A 27,023-nucleotide genomic window follows, 5' to 3' on the forward strand; every position below is an offset into this window, starting at 1 on the left:
TATGACGGGTTAAATGGCGCTGTACCTTCTGCCCTCTAAGATTTAAAGGCTCTTCATATTTAATGAGCGGGCCGGCGGTCATTGCCAGAATTGGGGGGAGGGGGGATCGAGTGTCTTGTTTGCCTTTAAATAGCTGATAACGATGAAACGCTTTCTGATTAATTCAATATATTCCTTTTTTATGGGAGTAATATTTTGCTGGCGATGGCGGCTTCAAATTTTAAAGAGCGATTCCGGTAAGATCAATCGGAGAGCTCTTGGGGTGGGGGAGGGGGATCGGAGAACGGTGACCCTTTCATGCCGCCAGGTCACATTTGCATTATTTAGACACGGTGCCGCCTCCTACTTCTTGATGGGACTCACATGTCTAATGACATTAAGTAAAACCTTTCCATTTTCATGACATACCTTATTGTATACCAAATAATGTCATCACTGGGTCTGGGGGCTTCCCTGGGGGCTTCCCTGGGGGCAGGCTAGGGACATTTAGGCTTGGGAGGAAGCACTAGACGATGCTGGACATCCTCCAGCCAGGAAATGAGGAGGGCCATGGTGCTAGGAGATCTGGAACAGGTGTTGGTTGTTGGACTTGCAAAGTTAAAGTTGGGAATTGCTGTCAGATCTCCAAAACTCATTTGACCTGAGGAAGCCAACTGGATCGAAACTTGAAAAGTTGACACCCATCTACTGGCCGTTGTTTCCTCCTGTCCTGATCAAGTGTATGACTCTGGTTCATGTTTAGACATGGATCCCAATCCTGCCTCTGCTATCATAACATTGAAGAACATTGAAGAACCCCGGAGGTGGACCGATGAAGACCATCCAAATGATCCATCCAATCAGATATCAGTAAGTAGGAAGGCGTGGAATGGGAGGAATATATAATGTTCCTGATCCCTCTCTCTGTGGATGGCTCGGGATGATGGAAATGGGTCACGGACAAATCTCCAACCGGAAGAGATGATGGAATTTCTCATTCTTCTCCTCCTCTTATCTTCTCTTAGAAATGATACAATGTTGGGATTTGCTGTCAGATCTCCAACCCATATTTGACCTGAGGAAGTCACTTGGACTGAAACTCTTCAATGTTGCAAAACAAGGCGTGCTGAATGTGACCAATGACTGCGAACCATACCATGACCTGGATAGGTGAGACCCTCCACAAACAGAGCAGTTATGGAGATCTCAGGCAACAATACTTGAGAGAGTTGAACATCTACTGGCCTCTATGTCCTCCTGTCCTGATCCAGTCTATGACTCTGGGATGGGTGTAGACATGAATCCCAATCCTACCTCTAATATAATAACATCAAAATGGTGGACAGATGAAGGTCCTTCAAACGATCGGTCCAATCAGATTATCAGTAATTGGGAAGATACAGAACAGAATAAGTGAGATTGGATATAATGTTCCCAATCATTTCCTCTGTGGATGGCTCGGGATGATGGAAATGGGTCACAGACAAATATCCATCCAGAAGAGACAATGACATTTCTCATTCTTCTCCCCTCTTATCTTCTCTTAGAAATGATACAGTGTTGGGAATTGCTGTCAGATCTCCAACACTCATTTGACCTGAGGAAGCCACCTGGACTGAAACTCTTCAACATGGCAAAACAAGGCGTGCTGAATGTGACCAATGACTGCTAACTATACCATGACCTGGATAGGTGAGACCCTCCACAGACAGAGCAGTGATGTGGAGATCTCAGGCATTATCAATACTTGAGGGAGTTGACTGCCACCTACTGGCCCCTGTGTCCTCCTGTCCTGATCCAGTCTATGACTCTGGGTTGTGTGTGAACATGGATCCCAATCCTACGGCTAATATAATAACATTGAAGAGCCCCGGACCTGGACAGATGAAGCCCATCTAAACAGTCCTTCCAACCAGATTATCGGTAATTGGGGGGATACAGAATGGGATGAGCGGCAGAACATATAATGTTCCCCATCACTCCCTCCGTGGTTGGCTCAGGATGGTGGAAAAGGGTCCCAGACAAATCTCTAACCAGAAGAGACAACGGGGTCTGTCATCCTTCTCCTCTTCTCTGATCGTAGTAATGATACAATGTTGGGAATTGCTGTCAGATCTCATTTGACCTGAGGAAGTCGCTCGGACTGAAACTCTTTAGTATTGCAAAACAAGGCCAGCTGTTTGTGACCAATGACTGCTAAATATACCATGACCTGGAAAGGTGAGACCCTCCACAGAGACCCTCTTAGGCATCTATTATCAATTCTTGAGGGGGTTGAACCCCATCTACTGGCCCCGTGTGATCCAGTCTATGACTCTGGGTTGTGTGTAGACATGGATCCCAATCTTACCTCTGATACCATAACATTGAAGACATGGACCATCAAAATGATCTGTCCAATCAGATTATCTATAGGGAGGTGCGGAATGGGATGCATGGAACATTCCCGCTCCTTTCCTCTGTGGATGGTTTCGGGATTGTGGAAATGGGTCAAGGACAAAACTACAACTGGAAGAGATGATGGGATTTGTAATCCTTCATTTATCTGATCTTCATAATGATACTGAAAGAGATACAATGTCCATGATCTCCACAATTATCAATGTCACGGAGTCTACTTGTCTTGTTTCTAATAAAAAACAAGAAAAAAATACATTGTCCCCAAATAATTATCCCAATTATCCAATCAGATAGAATTTCTATTACTGAAGAAGGTGAGAAATGATCTGAGAAGTCCCAGATGTTGTCCCGGGGCCCCGTAATCCCTCCTCCGTCCGTCGGTTCTGACCCTCCGAACGTCACGCCGTATGGTGACAGGTGCTCTTTGAAGGGAGAGTCTTGTCCCCATTCTCACTGTCAGAACAAATTGCTCCATAAATTAGATTTATATACCAGATAATCTCATTTGCATATCCAATTAATTCTTACTGTTTTAATTTGCTGGGGTGGAATTTATATTAGTGCCTAAAATAAGGTTTGAATTATGGAGGACAAGTGTGAGAAGATATTCTGAAGATCTGATCTGTGATGGTGTCCTTCATTCACATTGTCACGCCGTGTCACCGGCCTGCGGGGTGATGGAGTGATGTGCAGAACGGTGGATGTACCAGGGGGTGGAGGAGGGGTGTCCTGTTTTGCTAATAGCTGGAATAGGAAAGGGTTAAATCCCTTTCTCTATCCCCCCTTCAATCTTGTGCAGGTGTACTGGCTCCTCCCCTTCAGTCTTGCACAGGTGTACCGGCTCCTCCCCCTCAGTCTTGCACAGGTGTACCGGCTCCTCCCCCTCAGTCTTGCACAGGTGTACCGGCTCCTCCCTTTCAGTTTTGCAGAGGTGTACCGGCTCCTCCCCCTCAGTCTTGCACAGGTGTACCGGCTCCTCCCCCTCAGTCTTGCACAGGTGTACCGGCTCCTCCCCCTCAGTCTTGCACAGGTGTACCGGCTCCTCCCCTTCAGTCTTGCACATGGTGTACCGGCTCCTCCCCTTCAGTCTTGCACAGGCGTACCGGCTCCTCCCCTTCAGTCTTGCACAGGGCGTACCGGCTCCTCCCCTTCAGTCTTGCACATGTGTACCAGCTCCTCCCCCTCAGTCTTGCACAGGTGTACCGGGCTCCTCCCCTTCAGTCTTGCACAAGTGTACTGGCTCCTCCCCTTCAGTCTTGCACAGGTGTACTGGCTCCTCCCCTTCAGTCTTGCACAGGCGTACCAGCTCCTCCCCTTCAGTATTGCTCAGGTGTACTGGCTCCTCCCCTTCAGTCTTGCACAGGTGTACCGGCTCCTCCTCTTCAGTCTCACACAGGTGTACCGGCTCCTCCCCTTCAGTCTTGCACAGGTGTACCAGCTCCTCCCCTTCAGTCTTGCACAGGTGTACCAGCTCCTCCCCTTCAGTCTCGCACAGGTGTACCGTCTCTTCCCCTTCAGTCTTGCACAGGTGTACCAGCTCCTCCCCTTCAGTCTTGCACAGGTGTACCGGCTCCTCCCCTTCAGTCTTGCACAGGTGTACCAGCTCCTCCCCTTCAGTCTTGCACAGGTGTACCGGCTCCTCCCCTTCAGTCTTGCACAGGTGTACTGCCTCCTCTCCTGGACTGAAACGGCTTCCTCTGATTTCTCTGCACACTGTGACACCATCAAGGCATTTTGATATTTGCATAACTCCGCCCACTGCTTGCATCTGGACTGAGGGCTCTGGAGAGGAGTAGGGGGGGCTGGGATGTTTTCAGGAAGTTATGTACAGCCTCCCACCAGCCACAATCTGCCCACTGGCGGCTCCTCCCACCAGCCACGATCTGCCCCCTGCTGTCCCCTCCCACCAGCCACGATCTGCCCCCTGCCGGCCCCTCCCACCAGCCACGATCTGCCCCCTGCTGGCCCCTCCCACCAGCCACGTTCTGCCCCATGCCGGCCCCTCCCAGCAGCCACGATCTGCCCCCTGCTGGCCCCTCCCACCAGCCACGTTCTGCCCCATGCCGGCCCCTCCCACCAGCCACGATCTGCTCCTTGCCAGCCCCTCCCACCAGCTATGATCTGCCCCCTGCCGGCCCCTCCCATCAGCCATGATCTGCTCCCTGCCAGCCCCTCCCACCAGCCACGATCTGGCCCCTGCCGGCCCCTCCCACCAGCCACCATCTGCCCCCTACCAGCCACAATCTGCCGGCCCCGCCCACCAGCCACCATCTGCCCCCTGCAGGCCCCTCCCACCAGCCATGATCTGCTCCCTGCCAGCCCCTCCCACCAGCCACGATCTGCCCCCTGCCGGCCCCTCCCACCAGCCACAATCTGCCCCCTGCCGGCCCCGCCCACCAGCCACAATCTGCCGGCCCCGCCCACCAGCCACAATCTGCCCCTGCAGGCCCCTCCCACCAGCCATGATCTGCTCCCTGCCAGCCTCTCCCACCAGCTATGATCTTCCTCCATTGCATAGAGAAGCGCAGAGACCTGATGACATCACAGAGTATAAAATAAGATATGAAGACAGAAAGGATTTTCTAAAACAATCTCACTGGCATGTTGATGGGGGAGGGGGGACAAGATATAAGCAGATTAAACTTCAGCTTTAAGATTTCCTAGTAATGGAAATGAGCAGCATTGCTTTTCCTAGCCGCCAATCTCCATAAATCTCTTCTCTACTGTCCCAGGATTACAGTAGATGAAAACCCCGATGGCATTTGGTTTGCTCTCTACTGTCTACATAAATAATTCATATTTATAGAAATACTTTCCTTTGTTCCATCTCAGTGCTGCGGATCTCCTGCAGCCTCTTTGCGGTCACTTCCTGTCTCCATTAACCCCAGTGGCATTTCTTAGGTTTCCTGATGGTGACGAACGACAGTGGATCGTTCCTGTATATTGTGTACTTGTAGTCATTATCAGAGGCCTGTGTGACAACACGGGGGCACCGTTGGGAGGCGGGGACAGAGCGTTGTCACCCTATAACAGGAAGTGCCTGAACACGGACCCTCATGGCAGGATCACCGGGGATCATTATAATGAAATCTCCCGATTTATAAATCTCGGAAATAACATTTCTGATGTCGATGTGAGATTTTCACGATCCGGTTTTGACCTTCTTTAAATGCTTGCAAGCAAACAGCCACACCTTTGAAAAGTAATCCATGCTTGGATCGATTTTCAGAGGCGTTTGACCCTCACTGAGGAGGTGATGTCATGCGGTTGTGGGGGGGGGGGGGGCATTTGTGTTGCCTTGAATGGGTTGCATTTGGGGGGGGGGGGGCTTGCAGTCCTCTGAATGTGACAGGAGCAATTGTTTTTTTCCCAGGCTGCCTTTGAGGGGAGGGGGGGCAGTTGGGGGGGTGCTAAAAACACGGCTCAGCCATGCGTTTTTAATGTCCTGCACATCAACAAGGAGCCCCCCATGTCCTCCTATCTCTTCTCATGGTTGGCGCTCTCTCGCTGCCTCATCCTTCCAGCTGTTACAATATCTTTCTTCGTCTTTCCACTTCAAAAACAACTTGTCCCGGGGGGGATGGGGGGAGCGATATCTCAGGCCCAGAGGTGCAATTTATCGCATGTTTCTCTACCCCCCCCCCCCCCCCCCAGGAGGCCAGGAAGCCTCACCCCGTACAGGTGACACTCCTGCCAAGTGTTTCATCACCCGCTCTTCCTGCAGCTCCTCGCCCCGCGGGCGCAATCATGTGACGCCTGTAACTGTATAATGTATAATGTGTCACCAGGTGTATCTAATCATCATTCGGGTCTGAGGAGCTCAGGGGGGGTCTGAGGATCTTGGGGGGGGGGGTCTGAGGATCTTGAAGGGTCTGAGGAGCTCGGGAGGGGGGTCTGAGGATCTTGGGGGGGGGGGGTCTGAGGATCTCGGGGGGTCTGAGGATCTTGGGGGGGGGGGGTCTGAGGATCTTGAAGGGTCTGAGGAGCTCGGAGGGGGGTCTGAGGATCTCGAAGGGTCTGAGGAGCTCAGGGGGGGGTCTGAGGATCTTGGGGGGGTCTGAGGATCTCGGGGGGTCTGAGAATCTCGAAGGGTCTGAGGAGCTCGGAGGGGGGTCTGAGGAGCTATGGGGGCGTCTGAGGAGCTCATGGGAGGTCTGAAGATCTCGCGGGGGGGGGGGGGAGTCTGAGGAGCTCAGGGGAGATCTGAAGATCTTGGGGGGGTCTGAGAGTCTACACGGGGAAAGAAATCCCCCTCTCTGGTGTTCCTCTCGGGGGTCTCTGTCTCTTTGTCCTCCCCCGTTGTCACCTCTTCGCTCCGATGTGTCTGTAGATCAGAATTCAGAAACGGAACGATCTCCTGATCTCTTTCTATGGTTCTAGTTCTATTAACCCCTCCGTGACCATGAAAGGGTCAAAACCAACCTTAAGGCCCTCGTTGTGCGACCGCGTCCTGAGTTAGTATACCTGTACATATCATTGGAACCACGCAGCGCATCGGGGTGGATTATTATACGGCGTTATTTTCCAGGACAGGTCAGGCTTTCATTTGGTGGGAAACATTAATGGATTTCTTCTTATTTTTATTATCAAACAAAAAAATGGCCCAAAATAGTAAAAATATATATATAATTTTTTTTTTTTTTTTTTTTTTATTGTAGCCTTATATTTTTATGCCATTACCATCACCCACCACCAAAAATACCTGCAAAATAAATTCTCCTACTCCTGACAATCGCAGCGATACCACATATGTGGGCGCTATTTGTTCTTTGTGCCCGTTGTAGTGTCAAAAAACAAGACCACACATTATTATTTATTTTGTTTTTTGTTTCTTGTAATGTTGGCCATTCCTTGTAATGTTGGTGGTTCCTTGTAACGTTGGCGGTTCCTCAGAATGTTGGCAGTTCCTTGAAATGTTGGCAGTTCCTTGGAATGTCAGCGGTTCCCTGTAATGTTGATGGTTCTTTGAAATGTTGGCAGTTCCTTGTAATGTAGGCAGCTCCTTGAAATGTTGGTGGTTCCTCATAATGTTGGTGGTTCCTCATAATGTTGGTGGTTCCTTGAAAGTTGGCAGTTCCTTGTAATGTCAGCGGTTCCTGGTAATGTTGGCGGTTCCTTGTAATGAATGTTGGTCGGTTCCTCATAATGTTGGTGGTTCCTCGTAATGTTGGTGGTTCTTTGCAATGTCGGCATTTCCTCGTAATGTTGGCGGTTCCTTGTAATGTTGGTGGTTCCTCGTAATGTTGGTGGTTCCTCGTAATGTTGGTGGTTCCTCGTAATGTTGGCGGTTCCTCATAATGTTGGTGGTTTCTCATAATGTTGGTGGTTCCTTGTAATGTTGGTGGTTCCTCGTAATGTTGGCAGTTCCTCGCAATGTTAGCCGTTCCTCGTAATGTTGGCGGTTCCTCATAATGTTGGTGGTTCCTCATAATGTTGGTGGTTCCTCGTAATGTTGGTGGTTCCTCATAATGTTGGTGGTTCCTCGTAATGTTGGTGGTTCCTCGTAATGTTGGTGGTTCCTTGTAACGTTGGCGGTTCCTCAGAATGTTGGCAGTTCCTTGGAATGTAAGCGGGTCCCTGTAATGTTGATGGTTCTTTGAAAATGTTGGCAGTTCCTTGTAATGTAGGCAGCTCCTTGAAATGTTGGTGGTTCCTCATAATGTTGGTGGTTCCTTGAAAGTTGGCAGTTCCTTGTAATGTCAGCGGTTCCTCGTAATGTTGGCGGTTCCTTGTAATGAATGTTGGTCGGTTCCTATTAATGTTGGTGGTTCCTCGTAATGTTGGTGGTTCTTTGCAATGTTGGCGGTTCCTCGTAATGTTGGCGGTTCCTCGTAATGTTGGCGGTTCCTTGTAATGTTGGTGGTTCCTCGTAATGTTGGTGGTTCCTCGTAATGTTGGCGGTTCCTCATAATGTTGGTGGTTCCTCATAATGTTGGTGGTTCCTTGTAATGTTGGTGGTTCCTCGTAATGTTGGCAGTTCCTCGCAATGTTAGCCGTTCCTCGTAATGTTGGCGGTTCCTCATAATGTTGGTGGTTCCTCGTAATGTTGGCGGTTCCTCGTAATGTTGGTGGTTCCTCGTAATGTTGGCGGTTCCTTGTAATGTTGGTGGTTCCTGGTAATGTTGGCGGTTCCTTGTAATGTTGGTGGTTCCTCATAATGTTGGCCATTCCTCGTAATGTTGGTGGTTCCTCGTAATGTTGGCGATTCCTCGTAATGTTGGCGGTTCCTTGTAATGTTGGTGGTTCCTCATAATGTTGGCCATTCCTCGTAATGTTGGCGGCCTTGTAATGTTGGCGGTTCCTCCAACACTTAAAATGAGAAAGTCCACAAAGTACAAGTCCCCGGGGGGCCGGGATCACAATACGAGGATCTGTGTTGAGCACGTTTCCCCATCAGCGGGTCGGTCATCTTGTAGCTTTCACTTGGCGCATTCTTAAAGAACAAAATTTGAAAGCAGAAAAGCAGTGAAATCTCAGCTCCTTGTATCAGGAAAACCCCAAACGCCGCCCCCTTCTGCCTAATCCTTCCCTTAACCGCCATTAGTGCCATACGATGTATTGATCTGTTGCCGGGGTGATGGGGGAGCCTCGGGTCGAATTCTATTATTATCTTCATTCGGACGCAGAGACGGATCGGCAGGCCAGCTGCTTAGTGAGCGATTTGCATATTTATTGCATCTTTCCGCGCATGCAGCAATCCCGGACGAGGACTCCGGCCGCTGGAGGTAAAGGTCAGGCCAGCGGAAACGCTCGACTGCGGATGGCGAGGAGAACAGCGCAGAATACGGAAACCATTTTACTGAAAGTTTACTTTGGCGAGCGATCCGCCCCCTCCCCCCCCCCCCCCAGGATTCTGAAACTATTTACCTGAAACACTTTCCTCCATTACTTATTCATGGGAGCTGAGAATGGAGATGGAGCTCTGGCCCGACCCTTCCTGAGGAGCAGTAATCAGAGTGATGAAGTGGATGGACGGAGTCCGGGGAGGAGGGAGGTCACTCTGTACATGGAGGTACAGAGTCACATTCCATCCGGCAATTTCACAGTCAGTAACCCCCCCACATCAGAGTCCCCCCACATCAGAGTCCCCCCCACATCAGAGTCCCCCCACATCTTCAGTCCCCCCCACATCAGAGTCCTCAGTCATCCCTCCACATCAGAGTCCTCAGTCATCCCTCCACATCAGAGTCCTCACCCCCCCATATCCTCAACTCACCCCCACATCAGAGTCCTCAGTCATCCCTCCACATCAGAGTCCCCAACATCCTCACTCACCCCCACATCAGAGTCCTCAGTCATCCCTCCACATCAGAGTCCCCCCAACATCCTCACTCACCCCCACATCAGAGTCCTCAGTCATCCCTCCACATCAGAGTCCTCAGTCATCCCTCCACATCAGAGTCCTCAGTCATCCCTCCACATCAGAGTCCCCCAACATCCTCACTCACCCCACATCAGAGTCCTCAGTCATCCCTCCACATCAGAGTCCCCCAACATCCTCACTCACCCCCACATCAGAGTCCTCAGTCATCCCTCCACATCAGAGTCCCCCAACATCCTCACTCACCCCCACATCAGAGTCCTCAGTACCCCCCCACATCAGAGTCCTCAGTCCCCCCCCACATCAGAGTCCTCAGTCATCGTCCCCACATCAGAGTCCTCAGTCCCCCCCACATCAGAGTCCTCAGTCCCTCCCTACATCAGAGTCCTCAGTCCCCCCCCTACATCAGAGTCCTTAGACCCCCCCCCCCCCCCTTTTTATCAGAGTCCTCGGATTTTTTATTTAACTCTCCGCCCACTTTTCCTGCATTTTATTCTCACTGATAATTTACTCCTCAGACCAGATTTGAAGCCAAAAAATAAAATAAACAAACATTTACACATTAAAAGTCGTTAAAAATCATTAAAAGAACTCCTCCCAGGTGAGTGGCTCAGAAAGTACTGAAGCAATGACATCATCGAGGGAGCCAGGAAACGGGTATTTTCCATAGGAGAGGATTGGCACCCTCCAGGTTTCTCTGGCCGCCGGTCTCCTTTAAAGCATTCCTCCGCTAATCCGCTTCTTTTTTTTTTTTGCATGCCTGTGCTAAATTGGAAGATGATATTTTCTTTGTTTTTGAAATCCTCATTAAGACACCTGGTCCCCGGGAATTAGTTATTCAGCGTAAACAGAAGCGCTCTTCAGCTCGCCGCCGCCGCCGCCGGGACGAGAGGAGATGAAATCTGGAAATTTGCAGACTGGGAAATATGTGGAGACGCAACACATTTTATCCGATGTGCAAATGCACAATTCTTCCACCACCTTCACACCGCAGGAGATGTCTGTGGGCTTCCTGCAGAGAGGTCCGGGGGTCGCGCCGCCGCGGGGCAGAGTCGCCGTATTACCGCCGCTCCTCCTCCCACAGTAATAACTGATATGTCTCTGCGGGGGATGTGTTCTGTCTGTGCAATAATAACGTGAAAATTTAAATTGTTCCCCTTTGTCTTTGCAGATGAGCTGACTCTGCAGGGCCCGGTGTTCACCCAGGAGCCATCCAATATCGTCTTTCCTCTGGACTCCGAAGATCGGACGCTGCGGCTGGTGTGCGAGGCTCAGGGCCACCCCAAACCTGCCACCCGGTAGGTACCTGCCCTGCCCTGTACAGACTGGCTCACACTGTGGACACAATAAAACCCGCGACCTTTAGGCCTCTTTCACATTTGTGTGACTTCAAAGTCGCGCGATTATGCCACCACAGTACGACTGTGGATCCGACTTTGCCCTGCGACTTGAAGTCCGACTTCAGTGAACAGGGATCCGACTCCGCGCACAATGTAAAAAAAAAAAACGGCATGGGTTCCCCCTCCAAATACATGCCAGGTCCATCGGTCTGACATGGGTTTTAAGAGGAACCCAAAATCCATACCAGACCGTTATCCCAGCACACAGCCCGGTAGGTCAGGAAAGGGTGTGGGGACGAGCGAGCGCCCCCCCGAACCATATCAGGCCACATGCCCTCAATGTGACGGGGGTGATTGCTTTGGGGGCAGGGGGCGCACTGTGCCCTTCATCCCACAGCACCTTGTCCCCATGTTGATGAGAACAAGGGCCTCTTCCCGACAACCCTGGCCATTGGTTGTCGGGTCTGTGGGCGGGGGGCTTATCTGGAAGCCCCCTTTAACAATGGGGCCCCCAGATCCCTGTCCCCCACCCTATGTGAATGAGTATTGGGTACATTGTACCCCTACCCATTCACCTAAAATATTGTCAAAAATAAAACACATTACACATGTTTTTAAAGTAATTTATTAGGGTCTCTTCTGACTTCTTCTCCCCTCTTCGGCTGTTCAGTTCCACCAATCATGACATCATACCTTGATTGACAAGGCAGCAGACTCTTGGTCTGCCCCACCCCTAATGACATCATACCTTTACTGAAATGCCAGAAGACTTTTGCTCTGTCCCACCCACCGTGACATCATACCTTGACTGACAAGGCAGCAGACTCTTGGTCTGTCCCATCCCTCATGACATCATACCTTGACTGAGAGGCCCAGAGACCATTGGTCTGTCCAATGCTTCATGACATTAAACCTTGACTGATAAGCCAGGAGACCCTTGGTCCGTCCCACCCTCAATGACATCATACCTTGACTGACAGGCCAGGAGACCCTTGGTCTGTCCCACACCCATGACATCATACCTTGACTGGCATCCCAGGAGACCCTTGGTCCGTCCCACCCTCAATGACATCATACCTTGACTGACAGGCCAGGAGACCCTTGGTCTGTCCCAAACCCATGACATCATACCTTGACTGGCATCCCAGGAGACTCTTGGTCTGTCCCACCCTCCATGACATTATACCTTAACTGGCAGGCCAGGAGACTTTTGGTCCATCCCGCCCTCCATGACATCATACCTTGACTGGCAGGCCAGGAGACTCTTGATCTGTGCCACCCTCCATGACATCATACCTTGACTGGCAGGCCAGGAGACTGTAGGACTAAAGCACATGATAATATTGTCACCTCCTTCCTTTCGCTGCCTGGCAGCAGAGTTTGGACCGGCTGAGCAGAATTCTTTGACGTGTTAAAAAATAATCACATGCATGTCTTTCATTTATGTTTTTAACTTTTTTTTTTCTGGAGTTTTATTCTATTTCATAAGACGAATCTTTCAACAATTGTTCATAAATCTGCAACAGCGCCAATAATCAGTTTCGTGTTTTTGGAGATTATTTCACTGATAAAAAAAAAAAAATCCATAACCTCCGGTATCGGCGAGTATTTAAACGAAAGCACTCGTAAACAAAGTGGTATCGGTGGATCCCTATCTCATAGGATGGGTTGCAGTCAAGCTGATAAGGTGTTCCAAAATAACAGAAAGTAATGTCTCTAATAATTCTCGGTGTCCTGCTTATGCAATGGCCTGAGAATGAGTGAATATAGAAAAGATTTATGTTTTGTTAGGTCCAGTATTGGAGCATAAAATCCTCCCCTATTGATAAAGAGGTCCTTAGCTGGACACTCGCCTTGTCTGAGGGCCTCCACCCTAAACTCTTCTCTTCTAAATAAACTTTCCAACCTTTCCTCTTGTTGATTTCCTTGTCGACCATCTGAGTTTAAAAATTCTTTGTGGTTCTCACCTGAATCTTATGGGATTAAAGGGGTAATAATGCGGTCAGCCTACCCAGGTTCACTTTTGATCGTCTTGGTTGGCCGAGCTGATTTAGAGACCCCTGACCTCTGTGTGTTCTGTGATATCCGCAGGTGGAGAGTGAACGGCACCCTTCTGGATGAAGCCCAGGATTACCGCTACCGGGTTCTCGACAGAAGTTTAATCATCAATACTCCGGACCGGGATCGAGATGTCGGCATTTTCCAATGTGAAGCCACCAATATGGTGGGGACCATCCTCAGCCGCGAGGCTAACCTCCAGTTCGCTTGTGAGTGGCAGATTTATTTATTTTTTTCTCCCAATAAGCAATTTAATCTGTTCTTGCCTTGTGGTTGGTTAGGACAGTCAGAACAGTGGCAGCTGATTGGCTGATATGGAGCAATGAATTGTATTTTACTGCTAATTGTAAAAATGATGGCACGAGGAGAACGTTGATGTAGATGTGAATATGGATTATGGATGCCTTAGCATTGCGCTTTACCACTTAAAGTGTATTTTCCAACATTACGTCTGAATCTCAGGACACTGTAAACCCCAATCGTGGTCCACATTTCCTCCACCCAAATCACATCCACTTTATTTGTTGATTCCATCCAAACCCCACCTATTAATATATAGGGACTGCCCACCATGGCCAATTTCTGAGTTGGCCCCAACCAGACCCCACCTCTAAATATGTAGGGACTGCCCACCATGGCCAATTTCTGAGTTGGCCCCAACCAGACCCCACCTCTAAATATGTAGGGACTGCCCACCATGGCCAATTTCTGAGTTGGCCCCAACCAGACCCCACCTCTAAATATGTAGGGACTGCCCACCATGGCCAATTTCTGAGTTGGTTCCACCCAGAACCCACCTCTAAATATGTAGGGACTGCCCACCATGGCCAATTTCTGAGTTGGTTCCACCCAGAACCCACCTCTAAATATGTAGGGACTGCCCATCATGGCCAATTTCTGAGTTGGCCCCACCCAGACCCCACCTCTAAATATGTAGGGACTGCCCACCATGGCCAATTTCTGAGTTGGCCCCAACCAGACCCCACCTCTAAATATGTAGGGACTGCCCATCATGGCCAATTTCTGAGTTGGCCCCAACCAGACCCCACCTCTAAATATGTAGGGACTGCCCATCATGGCCAATTTCTGAGTTGGCCCCACCCAGACCCCACCTCTAAATATGTAGGGACTGCCCATCATGGCTAATTTCTGAGTTGGCCCCACCCAGACCCCACCTCTAAATATGTAGGGAATGCCCATCATGGCCAATTTCTGAGTTGGCCCCAACCAGACCCCACCTCTAAATATGTAGGGACTGCCCATCATGGCCAATTTCTGAGTTGGCCCCAACCAGACCCCACCTCTAAATATGTAGGGACTGCCCACCATGGCCAATTTCTGAGTTGGCCCCAACCAGACCCCACCTCTAAATATGTAGGGACTGCCCACCATGGCCAATTTCTGAGTTGGCCCCAACCAGACCCCACCTCTAAATATGTAGGGACTGCCCACCATGGCCAATTTCTGAGTTGGTTCCACCCAGAACCCACCTCTAAATATGTAGGGACTGCCCATCATGGCCAATTTCTGAGTTGGCCCCACCCAGACCCCACCTCTAAATATGTAGGGACTGCCCACCATGGCCAATTTCTGAGTTGGCCCCAACCAGACCCCACCTCTAAATATGTAGGGACTGCCCACCATGGCCAATTTCTGAGTTGGCCCCAACCAGACCCCACCTCTAAATATGTAGGGACTGCCCACCATGGCCAATTTCTGAGTTGGCCCCAACCAGACCCCACCTCTAAATATGTAGGGACTGCCCACCATGGCCAATTTCTGAGTTGGTTCCACCCAGAACCCACCTCTAAATATGTAGGGACTGCCCACCATGGCCAATTTCTGAGTTGGTTCCACCCAGAACCCACCTCTAAATATGTAGGGACTGCCCATCATGGCCAATTTCTGAGTTGGCCCCACCCAGACCCCACCTCTAAATATGTAGGGACTGCCCACCATGGCCAATTTCTGAGTTGGCCCCAACCAGACCCCACCTCTAAATATGTAGGGACTGCCCATCATGGCCAATTTCTGAGTTGGCCCCAACCAGACCCCACCTCTAAATATGTAGGGACTGCCCATCATGGCCAATTTCTGAGTTGGCCCCACCCAGACCCCACCTCTAAATATGTAGGGACTGCCCATCATGGCTAATTTCTGAGTTGGCCCCACCCAGACCCCACCTCTAAATATGTAGGGAATGCCCATCATGGCCAATTTCTGAGTTGGCCCCAACCAGACCCCACCTCTAAATATGTAGGGACTGCCCATCATGGCCAATTTCTGAGTTGGCCCCAACCAGACCCCACCTCTAAATATGTAGGGACTGCCCACCATGGCCAATTTCTGAGTTGGCCCCAACCAGACCCCACCTCTAAATATGTAGGGACTGCCCACCATGGCCAATTTCTGAGTTGGCCCCAACCAGACCCCACCTCTAAATATGTAGGGACTGCCCACCATGGCCAATTTCTGAGTTGGTTCCACCCAGAACCCACCTCTAAATATGTAGGGACTGCCCATCATGGCCAATTTCTGAGTTGGCCCCACCCAGACCCCACCTCTAAATATGTAGGGACTGCCCACCATGGCCAATTTCTGAGTTGGCCCCAACCAGACCCCACCTCTAAATATGTAGGGACTGCCCACCATGGCCAATTTCTGAGTTGGCCCCAACCAGACCCCACCTCTAAATATGTAGGGACTGCCCACCATGGCCAATTTCTGAGTTGGCCCCAACCAGACCCCACCTCTAAATATGTAGGGACTGCCCACCATGGCCAATTTCTGAGTTGGCCCCAACCAGACCCCACCTCTAAATATGTAGGGACTGCCCACCATGGCCAATTTCTGAGTTGGTTCCACCCAGAACCCACCTCTAAATATGTAGGGACTGCCCACCATGGCCAATTTCTGAGTTGGTTCCACCCAGAACCCACCTCTAAATATGTAGGGACTGCCCATCATGGCCAATTTCTGAGTTGGCCCCACCCAGACCCCACCTCTAAATATGTAGGGACTGCCCATCATGGCTAATTTCTGAGTTGGCCCCACCCAGACCCCACCTCTAAATATGTAGGGAATGCCCATCATGGCCAATTTCTGAGTTGGCCCCAACCAGACCCCACCTCTAAATATGTAGGGACTGCCCATCATGGCCAATTTCTGAGTTGGCCCCAACCAGACCCCACCTCTAAACTTGTAGGGACTGCCCACCATGGCCAATTTCTGAGTTGGCCCCAACCAGACCCCACCTCTAAATATGTAGGGACTGCCCACCATGGCCAATTTCTGAGTTGGCCCCAACCAGACCCCACCTCTAAATATGTAGGGACTGCCCACCATGGCCAATTTCTGAGTTGGTTCCACCCAGAACCCACCTCTAAATATGTAGGGACTGCCCATCATGGCCAATTTCTGAGTTGGCCCCACCCAGACCCCACCTCTAAATATGTAGGGACTGCCCACCATGGCCAATTTCTGAGTTGGCCCCAACCAGACCCCACCTCTAAATATGTAGGGACTGCCCACCATGGCCAATTTCTGAGTTGGCCCCAACCAGACCCCACCTCTAAATATGTAGGGACTGCCCACCATGGCCAATTTCTGAGTTGGCCCCAACCAGACCCCACCTCTAAATATGTAGGGACTGCCCACCATGGCCAATTTCTGAGTTGGTTCCACCCAGAACCCACCTCTAAATATGTAGGGACTGCCCATCATGGCCAATTTCTGAGTTGGCCCCACCCAGACCCCACCTCTAAATATGTAGGGACTGCCCATCATGACTAATTTCTGAGTTGGCCCCACCCAGACCCCACCTCTAAATATGTAGGGAATGCCCATCATGGCCAATTTCTGAGTTGGCCCCAACCAGACCCCACCTCTAAATATGTAGGAACTGCCCATCATGGCCAATTTCTGAGTTGGCCCCAACCAGACCCCACCTCTAAATATGTAGGGACTGCCCACCATGGCCAATTTCTGAGTTGGTCCCACCCAGACCCCACCTCTAAATATGTAGGGACTGCCCATCATGGCCAATTTCTGAGTTGCCCCACCCAGACCCCACCTCTAAATATGTAGGGACTGTCCATCATGGCCAATTTCTGAGTTGGTCCCACCCAGACCCCACCTCTAAATATGTAGGGACTGCCCATCATGGCCAATTTCTGAGTTGCCCCACCCAGACCCCACCTCTAAATATGTAGGGACTGTCCATCATAGCCAATTTCTGAGTTGGTCCCACTCAGACCCCACCTCTAAATATGTAGGGACTGTCCATCATGGCCAATTTCTGAGTTGGTCCCACCCAGACCCCACCTCTAAATATGTAGGGACTGCCCATCATGACCAATTTCTGAGTTGGCCCCACCCAGACCCCACCTCTAAATATGTAGGGACTCCCCACCATGGCCAATTTCTGAGGTGCCCCACCCAGACCCCGCCTCTAAATATGTAGGGAATGCCCATCATAGCCAATTTTTGAGTTGGCCCCACCCAGACCCCACCTCTAAATATGTAGGGAGCACTCCCTTGTGGCCCCACACCCCCAAAATCAATGCCTTATAGTTTATGTGCAGTAACTCAGATAAGGTTGATGCTGTGATCCCGAGACATGGCCCAGGACTAGGCATTGGTGGGACAGGGGGACCAAGATGTAGGACTATCCTTGAAAATCTGAGACAGTTAACGTGTATCTCGGGACACTGTAAATCCCAACCATGGTCTGAATTTCCTCCACACAATTCACACCCACCTTTTAGTTGGTTCCATCCAAACCCCACCTCTAAATAAGCAGGGACTGCTCATCACATCCACCTTATGAGTTGGTCCCACTCATACCCCACCTCTAAATATATAGGGATCACTCTCCCTCGTAGTGCTGAACCCCACAATAAATGCCTTATAGTGCATGTGCAGTGACTCAGATAAGGCTGATGCTGGGATCCCAGGACATGGTCCAGGACAAGGCATTGGTGGGACAGAGGACCAAGATGTGAGTCTGTCCTTCTATGGCTTCTATCTTGGGACACTGTAACTGTATTTCGTCCATCCAAATCATACTCGCTTTATTAGTTGGCCCCATCCAAACTGAGCCTCTAAATAGACAGGAGCAGTCCATCACACACACCTTCAGAGTTGGTTCCACCCATACCCCACCTCTAAATAAAGGTCAAGGTGCAGGACTATCCTTGCAAATCCAGGACAGTTAGCCTGAATGCTTAAAAGAAACCTGTTGCAAAGTATAATATCTGTGTGTAAAGCCTCAGGTGGAAGCTGCCGTCCTCTGACTTCTGGGGCGTGAAGGCACTCACAGGGGAAGAGGTTCAGTTTGACCAGCCAAAGGATTAATATGCGGCTTGGGATGTCAGAGAATGGCTGCTGGCAACAGAGGCTGCTCTGCGGGTGTGGAGAATGGCAGAGGAATGTGTAAGGGGGCTTGCGATTGGCCGATGTTTGGTGCCAGACGCTACAAGTCTCTAACCTGCTTCTTCTTGCTAGAATAAGCACCCGCCAGCTTGGAGCCCTAAACCGTTGGCCATATTGTGACCCACTCCATGCCAGAGGTCTTCACAAGACATTCCCGCCCATTGACCTTTTATATCCCCAAAGAAAGGAGCGTCCACACATAACATTTTCTGGTGGAATGCAGGAAATGGCATAACAGTCACATCCCATCGACAGACATTCCGGAGTCACTTGACATTACAGAGTCAATCACATTTAGTGGACGGTCCGCGGCAGTCACATGTGAAAGCATAGCAGCACCTTTAGCAGCCATCTTCCCTTTGACAGTCTCTCCTTTCAGTCCCCCCTCCATAGCTCTACCCAGCCGGGTATGCTCCCTGCAATTGCCCTCCTGATCCCTGAGTCATTAGTACTCAAAGGGCTCTGACTTGCCCTTTAGGCATCAGGCTCACGCCTCTCCTTTAGTCCTTCCAGAGACTGCTGCTGTTGCTCCTACTGAGCCCTGCAGACCTCTTCTGGGACTGTGGTGACTACATCTGCGCAGGTGTGGGGTACTTGGCTCCCATACCCCATTTGCCCTAATGCTCCCCCCCCCCACCTGGCTTATATATGGGCCCTGACTCACCTATGACATCACTGCAGGAAGGGGAACGATCACTTACTTGTCATTTTACCATACGATTTTAGGACAACTAGTGGCAGACTAGCTAACTGCACCTGCCTACAAATGCCCTCCACGTGATGGCGGAGACATTTCTATAGCTACTTAATGGGTGGGAGATACACCTAAGAAAGGGGAGAGATGGCTTTGGATTGGTTTTGGAGAACGTCGGAGACTTTACTTCAGGCCTATGATTGTGCTTCACAAGAAAGGGGCCCCAAATAAGAAATAAGTGGAGAGATTTGGGACTTTAAGTAAGACACGGGGGATATGTGTCTCCATCCCTAATTCATTATTTAGAAAATGGGAAAATCGGGACTTTAAATTTATAGTCCCGATTTTCCCGTTTCCCAAATAAGAAAGGGCCCACTCCAGAACCAGCAGTCTGGTGCTAATCTAGTCCAGCTCTCAGGTCCGGAGGAGGGGCAGTAATGTGATGGGGGGGGGGGGGGGCGCCTTTGGTCTTTTTTCCTTGGGTGCTAAAAGACATTGTCCAGGCAATGGCAGGGCAGTATTCAATCTGGATCTGGATGGATTGGTTTACTTGAAAATCTTCTGTTGAAGTCTATGGAAACCCAAGGACAAAAATGTCACAATTTAAAGCTAACTTAGATGTGGTGGCTGCATTCATTTTCTTTTTTTTTTTCCAGTGTTTTTTTCCTTTTTTTTTCGCCTGGTGATCCTGCCAATTCCTGTCCTACGTTGACAACGTTCATTCCCTGTATTGTATCCATGGAGGAGCAGGACTACAGAACCCCCCTTGCTTTGTTCCTTCGTCATACCGTGGGGGGGAGGCTGTAGTCTTTAGAAACAGCTGACTGAGAGTGCAGAAAAGGCAGACCGTACAGGATGTTGTCAGCTCACTGGATGTCTGGCAATAGTTATTTTTGCACTTATTGATAAGATATAACAAAACACTTTCCATTGTATATTCAAAAGACCTAAAGGGAGCAAATAATGTGTGTATTAGTATTTATAAAAAATAAATAAATGTAACTCTTCCTAATCAAATGGAGTGAAATTGTATGTTCTCATGTTATGTTCTCTGTAGAATGAATGTTATTCTTTAAAAAAAAAAAGAGAAAATACTATGTTATGGCCACTAGAGGGCCCTGAGTATCATAGACATATGTATGTTCATTATCGCCATCTAGTGGCCAAAAAGCATTTTTCCCCAATCGCCTTTCTTTCTTTCCTTTTTGGTTTTCCTTTTCTCTTTTTTTTCTCTTTCTTTCTTTCCTTCTTTCTTTCTTTTTTTCCTTTTATTTTTTCTCTCTCCTCTCTCTTTTTGTCTTTTCTTTTTCTTTATTTTTTTATTCTTTTCTTTATTTTTCTTTCTTTTTCCTTTTCTTTTTCTCTCTCTTTTTTCCTTCCTTTTCTTTTTTTTTCATTTTTATTTCTTTCTTTACTTATTTTTTTTCTTTCTTTCCCTTTACTTTCTTTTCTTTCCTTTTTCTTCTTATTTCTTTTTTTCTTTCTTTCTTTCTTTCTTTCTTTCTTTCTTTCTTTCTTTCTTTCTTTCTTTCTTTCTTTCTTTCCTTTAATCCTTCTTTCCTTCTTTTATTCCTTCTTTCCTTTTTTACTTATTTTTCTTTCATTCTTTCTTTCCTTTTTTTTCCTTTTCCTTTTCTTTCTTTCTTTTTTTCCTTTTCTTTTTTCTCTCTCCTCTCTCTTTTTGTCTTTTCTTTTTCTTTCTTTTTTTTATTCTTTACTTTTTCTTTCCTTTTCTTTTTTTTTTCCTTTTCTCTTTCTTTCTTTCTTTACTTAAATTTCTTTCTTTCTTTCTTTCTTTCTTTCTTTCCTTCTTTCCTTCTTTTTCTTTTTTTTTTCTAAATTGCAGACAATGTACCCTGAGAACATTCAGCTTTGCTCCATTTGCAATGTCTATCAATGAACAGCTATGCACATGAGATATATATATATATATATCCTTCTAAGTGAACTCCTATTTTGCTCCTCTGTTGAATTTCGGTGACCGGAGTTGCTAGGAGACTTCAGCAACGTGTCCACAATCCCTTCGGTCCTTTCCTTCCACACTTAATTTCCCGTCCCCCCCCCCCATCCCCCCCTACTGGACTGCAGCTAATTAAATAATCAGCACGAGATTGAGTTCAGGTCAATTAATTAGGAAATATTTGTAGCGGTGGCGGTCACATTACATTATGGCTTATTTTCTACATCAACAAATCAAAGGAGGACCCCGGAGACCTTTCTCCTCACCCGCGGCAAGGCGACGGAGGGGCCCCCTGAAAGATGACACATTCCGACATCCGCTCAGTTGTCAGCCGTCACATCAAACAGCGGGACAGGAGCAGAGACGTGCCGAGGACTGAAAAACACGCAGCAGACGAGGACGCGAGACCGACTACGGAGCGCGGCAACGAGACCGCCGGAGAGGGAGACAGACTGATAAATACAGAGAGGGGGGAGGAGAGCGCGGCAATGAGACCGCCAGGGTGGGAGACAGACTGCTAAATACAGAGGGGGGAGAGCGTGGCAATGAGACCGCCGGAGAGGGAGACTGACTGCTAAATACAGAGAGGGGGGAGGAGAGTGCGGCAATGAGACCGCCAGGGTGGGAGACAGACTGCTAAATACAGAGAGGGGGGAGGAGAGCGCGGCAATGAGACCGCCAGGGTAGGAGACAGACTGCTAAATACAGAGAGGGGGGAGGAGAGTGCGGCAATGAGACCACCAGGGTGGGAGACAGACTGCTAAATACAGAGGGGGAGAGGAGAGAGCGGCAATAAGACCACTGGAGAGGGAGACAGACTGCTAAATACAGAGAGGGGGGAGGAGAACGTGGCAATGAGACCACTGGAGAGGGAGACAGACTGCTAAATACAGAGGGGGAGAGGAGAGAGCGTCAATGAGACCGCCGGAGAGGGAGACAGACTGCTAAATACAGAGGGGAGGAGGAGAGCGTGGCAATGAGACCGCCAGGGTGGGAGACAGACTGCTAAATACAGAGGGGGAGAGGAGAGCGCGGCAATGAGACCGCCGGAGAGGGAGTCAAACTGCTAAATACAGAGGGGGAGAGGAGAGAGCGTCAATGAGACCGCCGGAGAGGGAGACAGACTGCTAAATACAGAGGGGAGGAGGAGAGCGTGGCAATGAGACCGCCAGGGTGGGAGACAGACTGCTAAATACAGAGGGGGAGAGGAGAGAGCGGCAATGAGACCGCCAGAGAGGGAGACAGACTGCTAAATACAGAGGGGGAGAGGAGAGCGCGGCAATGAGACCGCCGGAGAGGGAGACTGACTGCTAAATACAGAGAGTGGGGAGGAGAGCGCGGCAATGAGACCGCCAGGGTGGGAGACAGACTGCTAAATACAGAGAGGGGGGAGGAGAGTGCGGCAATGAGACCGCCAGGGTGGGAGACAGACTGCTAAATACAGAGAGGGGGGAGGAGAGCGCGGCAATGAGACCGCCAGGGTAGGAGACAGACTGCTAAATACAGAGAGGGGGGAGGAGAGTGCGGCAATGAGACCGCCAGGGTGGGAGACAGACTGCTAAATACAGAGGGGGAGAGGAGAGAGCGGCAATGAGACCACTGGAGAGGGAGAGGAGTGCGCGGCAATGAGACTGCAGGGGAGGGAGACAGACTGCTAAATACAGGGGGGAAGTGTGGCAATGAGACTGCCAGGGAAGGAGACAGACTGCTAAATAGAGGGGGGCGAGCGGCAATGACCCCCATACAGAGAACGGGAAGGTGGAGCTTGACTCATGGTAAGAGGGAAAAATTACAGATAACGTAATAAAGAGGGGGGAAAGGAGAGAGCGTTATAGAGAGAGGGAAGGAGAAGGCATTATATAGAGCAGTGTTTCTCAACTCCAGTCTTCAAGGCACCCCAACAGGTCATGTTTTTAGGATTTCCATTATTTTGCACAGGCGATTTGATCAGTTTCATCAGAGGGAAATCCTGAATACATGACCTGTTGGGGTGCCTTGAGGAATGGAGTTGAGAAACACTGATATAGAGGAGAGAGCGTTATAGAGAGAGGGGAAAGGAGAGAACGTTATAGAGAGAGCCATGTTGGGAACCAAAAAAAAAAAGACCCGGCTCACATGTTGGGTCTCACACTAAACTGGTCACACCACGTCTATCGGGAGCTTGGAGGGCACAGTCATGCTGGAACAGAAAAGGGTCTTCACCAAACTGTTCCCACAAGATTGTAGGAGCACAATTGTCTACAATGTCTTTTTATGATGGAGGATTACCAGGACCTTCACTGGAGACCCCTGAATGAAATAATATGTTGGGCCATGTAGTATATAAGTTTGGAGTTGGATGATTCTTTCTTTGATTTTTAGAAGTGTGATTTACATGCAAAGTTACCATAACTGGCAGTTTCTTTTTTTATAATCCTGAGGATAGAACAGATTTTTGAATGAGAAGACCCCGGCTCACAATCAGTGTTCAGTAGGGTTGAAGTCAGGGTTCTGTACAGGACACTCCAGTTACTCCACACCAAACTGGTCACACCATGTCTTTATGGATCTGGTACAAACTGGTCACCCCATGTCTTTATGGAGCTGGTCCAAACTGGTCACCCCATGTCTTTATGGAGCTGGTCAACTGGTCACCCCATGTCTTTATGGAGCTGGTCCAAACTGGTCACCCCATGTCTTTATGGAGCTGGTCAACTGGTCACCCCATGTCTTTATGGAGCTGGTCACCCCATGTCTTTATGGATCTGGTCCAAACTGGTCACACCATGTCTTTATGGATCTGGTCCAAACTGGTCACCCCATGTCTTTATGGATCTGGTCCAAACTGGTCACCCCATGTCTTTATGGAGCTGGTCCAAACTGGTCACCCCATGTCTTTATGGATCTGGTCCAAACTGGTCACCCCATGTCTTTATGGAGCTGGTCCAAACTGGTCACCCCATGTCTTTATGGAGCTGGTCAACTGGTCACCCCATGTCTTTATGGAGCTGGTCACCCCATGTCTTTATGGATCTGGTCCAAACTGGTCACACCATGTCTTTATGGATCTGGTCCAAACTGGTCACCCCATGTCTTTATGGATCTGGTCCAAACTGGTCACCCCATGTCTTTATGGAGCTGGTCCAAACTGGTCACCCCATGTCTTTATGGATCTGGTCCAAACTGGTCACCCCATGTCTTTATGGAGCTGGTCCAAACTGGTCACCCCATGTCTTTATGGAGCTGGTCAACTGGTCACCCCATGTCTTTATGGAGCTGGTCACCCCATGTCTTTATGGATCTGGTCCAAACTGGTCACACCATGTCTTTATGGATCTGGTCCAAACTGGTCACCCCATGTCTTTATGGATCTGGTCCAAACTGGTCACCCCATGTCTTTATGGAGCTGGTCCAAACTGGTCACCCCATGTCTTTATGGATCTGGTCCAAACTGGTCACCCCATGTCTTTATGGAGCTGGTCAACTGGTCACCCCATGTCTTTATGGAGCTGGTCACCCCATGTCTTTATGGATCTGGTCCAAACTGGTCACCCCATGTCTTTATTGATCTGGTCCAAACTGGTCACCCCATGTCTTTATGGAGCTGGTCCAAACTGGTCACCCCATGTCTTTATGGATCTGGTCCAAACTGGTCACCCCATGTCTTTATGGAGCTGGTCCAAACTGGTCACCTCATATCTTTATGGAGCTGGTCCAAACTGGTCACACCATGTCTTTATGGAGCTGGTCCAAACTGGTCACCCCATGTCTTTATGGAGCTGGTCCAAACTGGTCACCCCATGTCTTTATGGAGCTGGTCCAAACTGGTCACCCCATGTCTTTATGGAGCTGGTCCAAACTGGTCACCCCATGTCTTTATGGAGCTGGTCCAAACTGGTCACCTCATATCTTTATGGAGCTGGTCACCCCATGTCTTTATGGATCTGGTCCAAACTGGTCACCCCATGTCTTTATGGATCTGGTCCAAACTGGTCACCCCATGTCTTTATGGATCTGGTCCAAACTGGTCACCCCATGTCTTTATGGAGCTGGTCACCCCATGTCTTTATGGATCTCGTCCAAACTGGTCACCCCATGTCTTCATGGAGCTGGTCAACTGGTCACCCCATGTCTTTATGGATCTGGTCCAAACTGGTCACACCATGTCTTTATGGATCTGGTCCACACTGGTCACCCCATGTCTTTATGGATCTGGTCCAAACTGGTCACACCATGTCTTTATGGATCTGGTCCAAACTGGTCACACCATGTCTTTATGGAGCTGGTCCAAACTGGTCACCCCATGTCTTTATGGATCTGGTCCAAACTGGTCACCTCATATCTTTATGGATCTGGTCCAAACTGGTCACACCATGTCTTTATGGAGCTGGTCCAAACTGGTCACACCATGTCTTTATGGATCTGGTCCAAACTGGTCACCTCATATCTTTATGGATCTGGTCCAAACTGGTCACACCATGTCTTTATGGAGCTGGTCCAAACTGGTCACCCCATGTCTTTATGGATCTGGTCCAAACTGGTCACCTCATATCTTTATGGATCTGGTCCAAACTGGTCACACCATGTCTTTATGGAGCTGGTCCAAACTGGTCACACCATGTCTTTATGGAGCTGGTCCAAACTGGTCACCCCATGTCTTTATGGAGCTGGTCCAAACTGGTCACACCATGTCTTTATGGAGCTGGTCAACTGGTCACCCCATGTCTTTATGGAGCTGGTCCAAACTGGTCACACCATGTCTTTATGGAGCTGGTCACAACAGGTCACACCAAGTCTATATGGTGCTTGGAGGGCACAGTCATGGAACAGAAAAGGGTCTTCACCAAATTTTTACCACAAGGTTGGAAGAGCACAATTGTCTCCAATGTCTTTGTATGATGGAGGATTGCCGGGACCCTTCACTGGAGACACCTGAACTCCATCATTTGGAGGGGTTCACATACTTTTGGTCTAGTAGTGTGGTCATGTACAGGATTCGGGAAGGGACAGTTGGGTGCAGGACCCAGGGAAAGCTCTCAGAGGGATGAATAGAAATGAAGGTTTATAGGACACAGAGGAAGACGTGTATGTAGAGGATTGGGAAGGAGAGGACGGATCAGTGGTCGCGCTCGCAGGTATTGTATTTTCTCGCTCGTCTCAGCTGACATTGCATTGTTCCTCATTAAATATACATCTAAAAAAACGGAAAGGTCAGATGAGCGGCGGAGTGCGCTGTCTTGGAGTAATCTGTATTCCCTCCTTGTAATAACAGAGATAAGTCATTAGAATTATGTGTCCACTTGGAACGTTATTAACGCCGTCAATGATTCGTATTGCACTTCATTATGCACGGCGCTCAGACACCGCGGACCGGCGGTCCAGACTCCGCGGTCATTAAATGCATGGCAGTCGTCATATGTCACCCTAATGCAGCAGATATATATTCTTCCCATAATTCCTTCCTTATAGCCGTCCCCTCTCTTCATTTATCCTTGTCTTGTAAGATATTCACGCGGATCTTATACTCTGCGAATGAAAGCGACGGCGCCCCCTCCCCCACCTAAATGTACCGTCATGTGCTTATTTATTTATTTATTTTTGTTGTTTATGCAGTGCTGACAAATACCGTAGCGCTGAACAGAGAACACTGTATCATTTATATCAGTCTGTGTACCAGAAGAGCTTACACTCTAATGTCCCCTCCCCCACACTATTATTATTATTATTATACATTTATATAGGGGGGATTCTGTTTAGTGGAGGAGCCTGTGATTGGACAGGAAAAAAAGGAGAAGCAGCACAGCGATGAGCTCATCTTCCTGTCACTCTGCTCTCTCCTCCCATCAACGCGCTTCTTGT

At 49.3% G+C, this 27,023-nt stretch overlaps 1 protein-coding gene across 6 annotated transcripts in view; it reads left to right on the plus strand.

Moving 5' to 3' along the window:
• LOC143958045 (contactin-4-like) overlaps positions 1-27,023 on the plus strand; it is a 321,112-nt gene that overhangs the window by 215,673 nt on the left and 78,416 nt on the right. For all 6 annotated transcript variants that reach the window (XM_077467492.1, XM_077467495.1, XM_077467494.1 and 3 more), the window contains exons 3-4: positions 10,872-10,998; positions 13,132-13,307. In XM_077467492.1, the coding sequence (XP_077323618.1) occupies positions 10,872-10,998; positions 13,132-13,307 (303 nt within the window). The remainder of the gene's footprint in view (positions 1-10,871; positions 10,999-13,131; positions 13,308-27,023) is intronic.

This window comes from Lithobates pipiens, unplaced genomic scaffold (assembly GCF_037356315.1).
Source record: "Lithobates pipiens isolate NorthernLeopardFrog02 unplaced genomic scaffold, aLitPip1_a1.2 Scaffold_56, whole genome shotgun sequence".
NCBI lineage: Eukaryota > Metazoa > Chordata > Amphibia > Anura > Ranidae > Lithobates > Lithobates pipiens.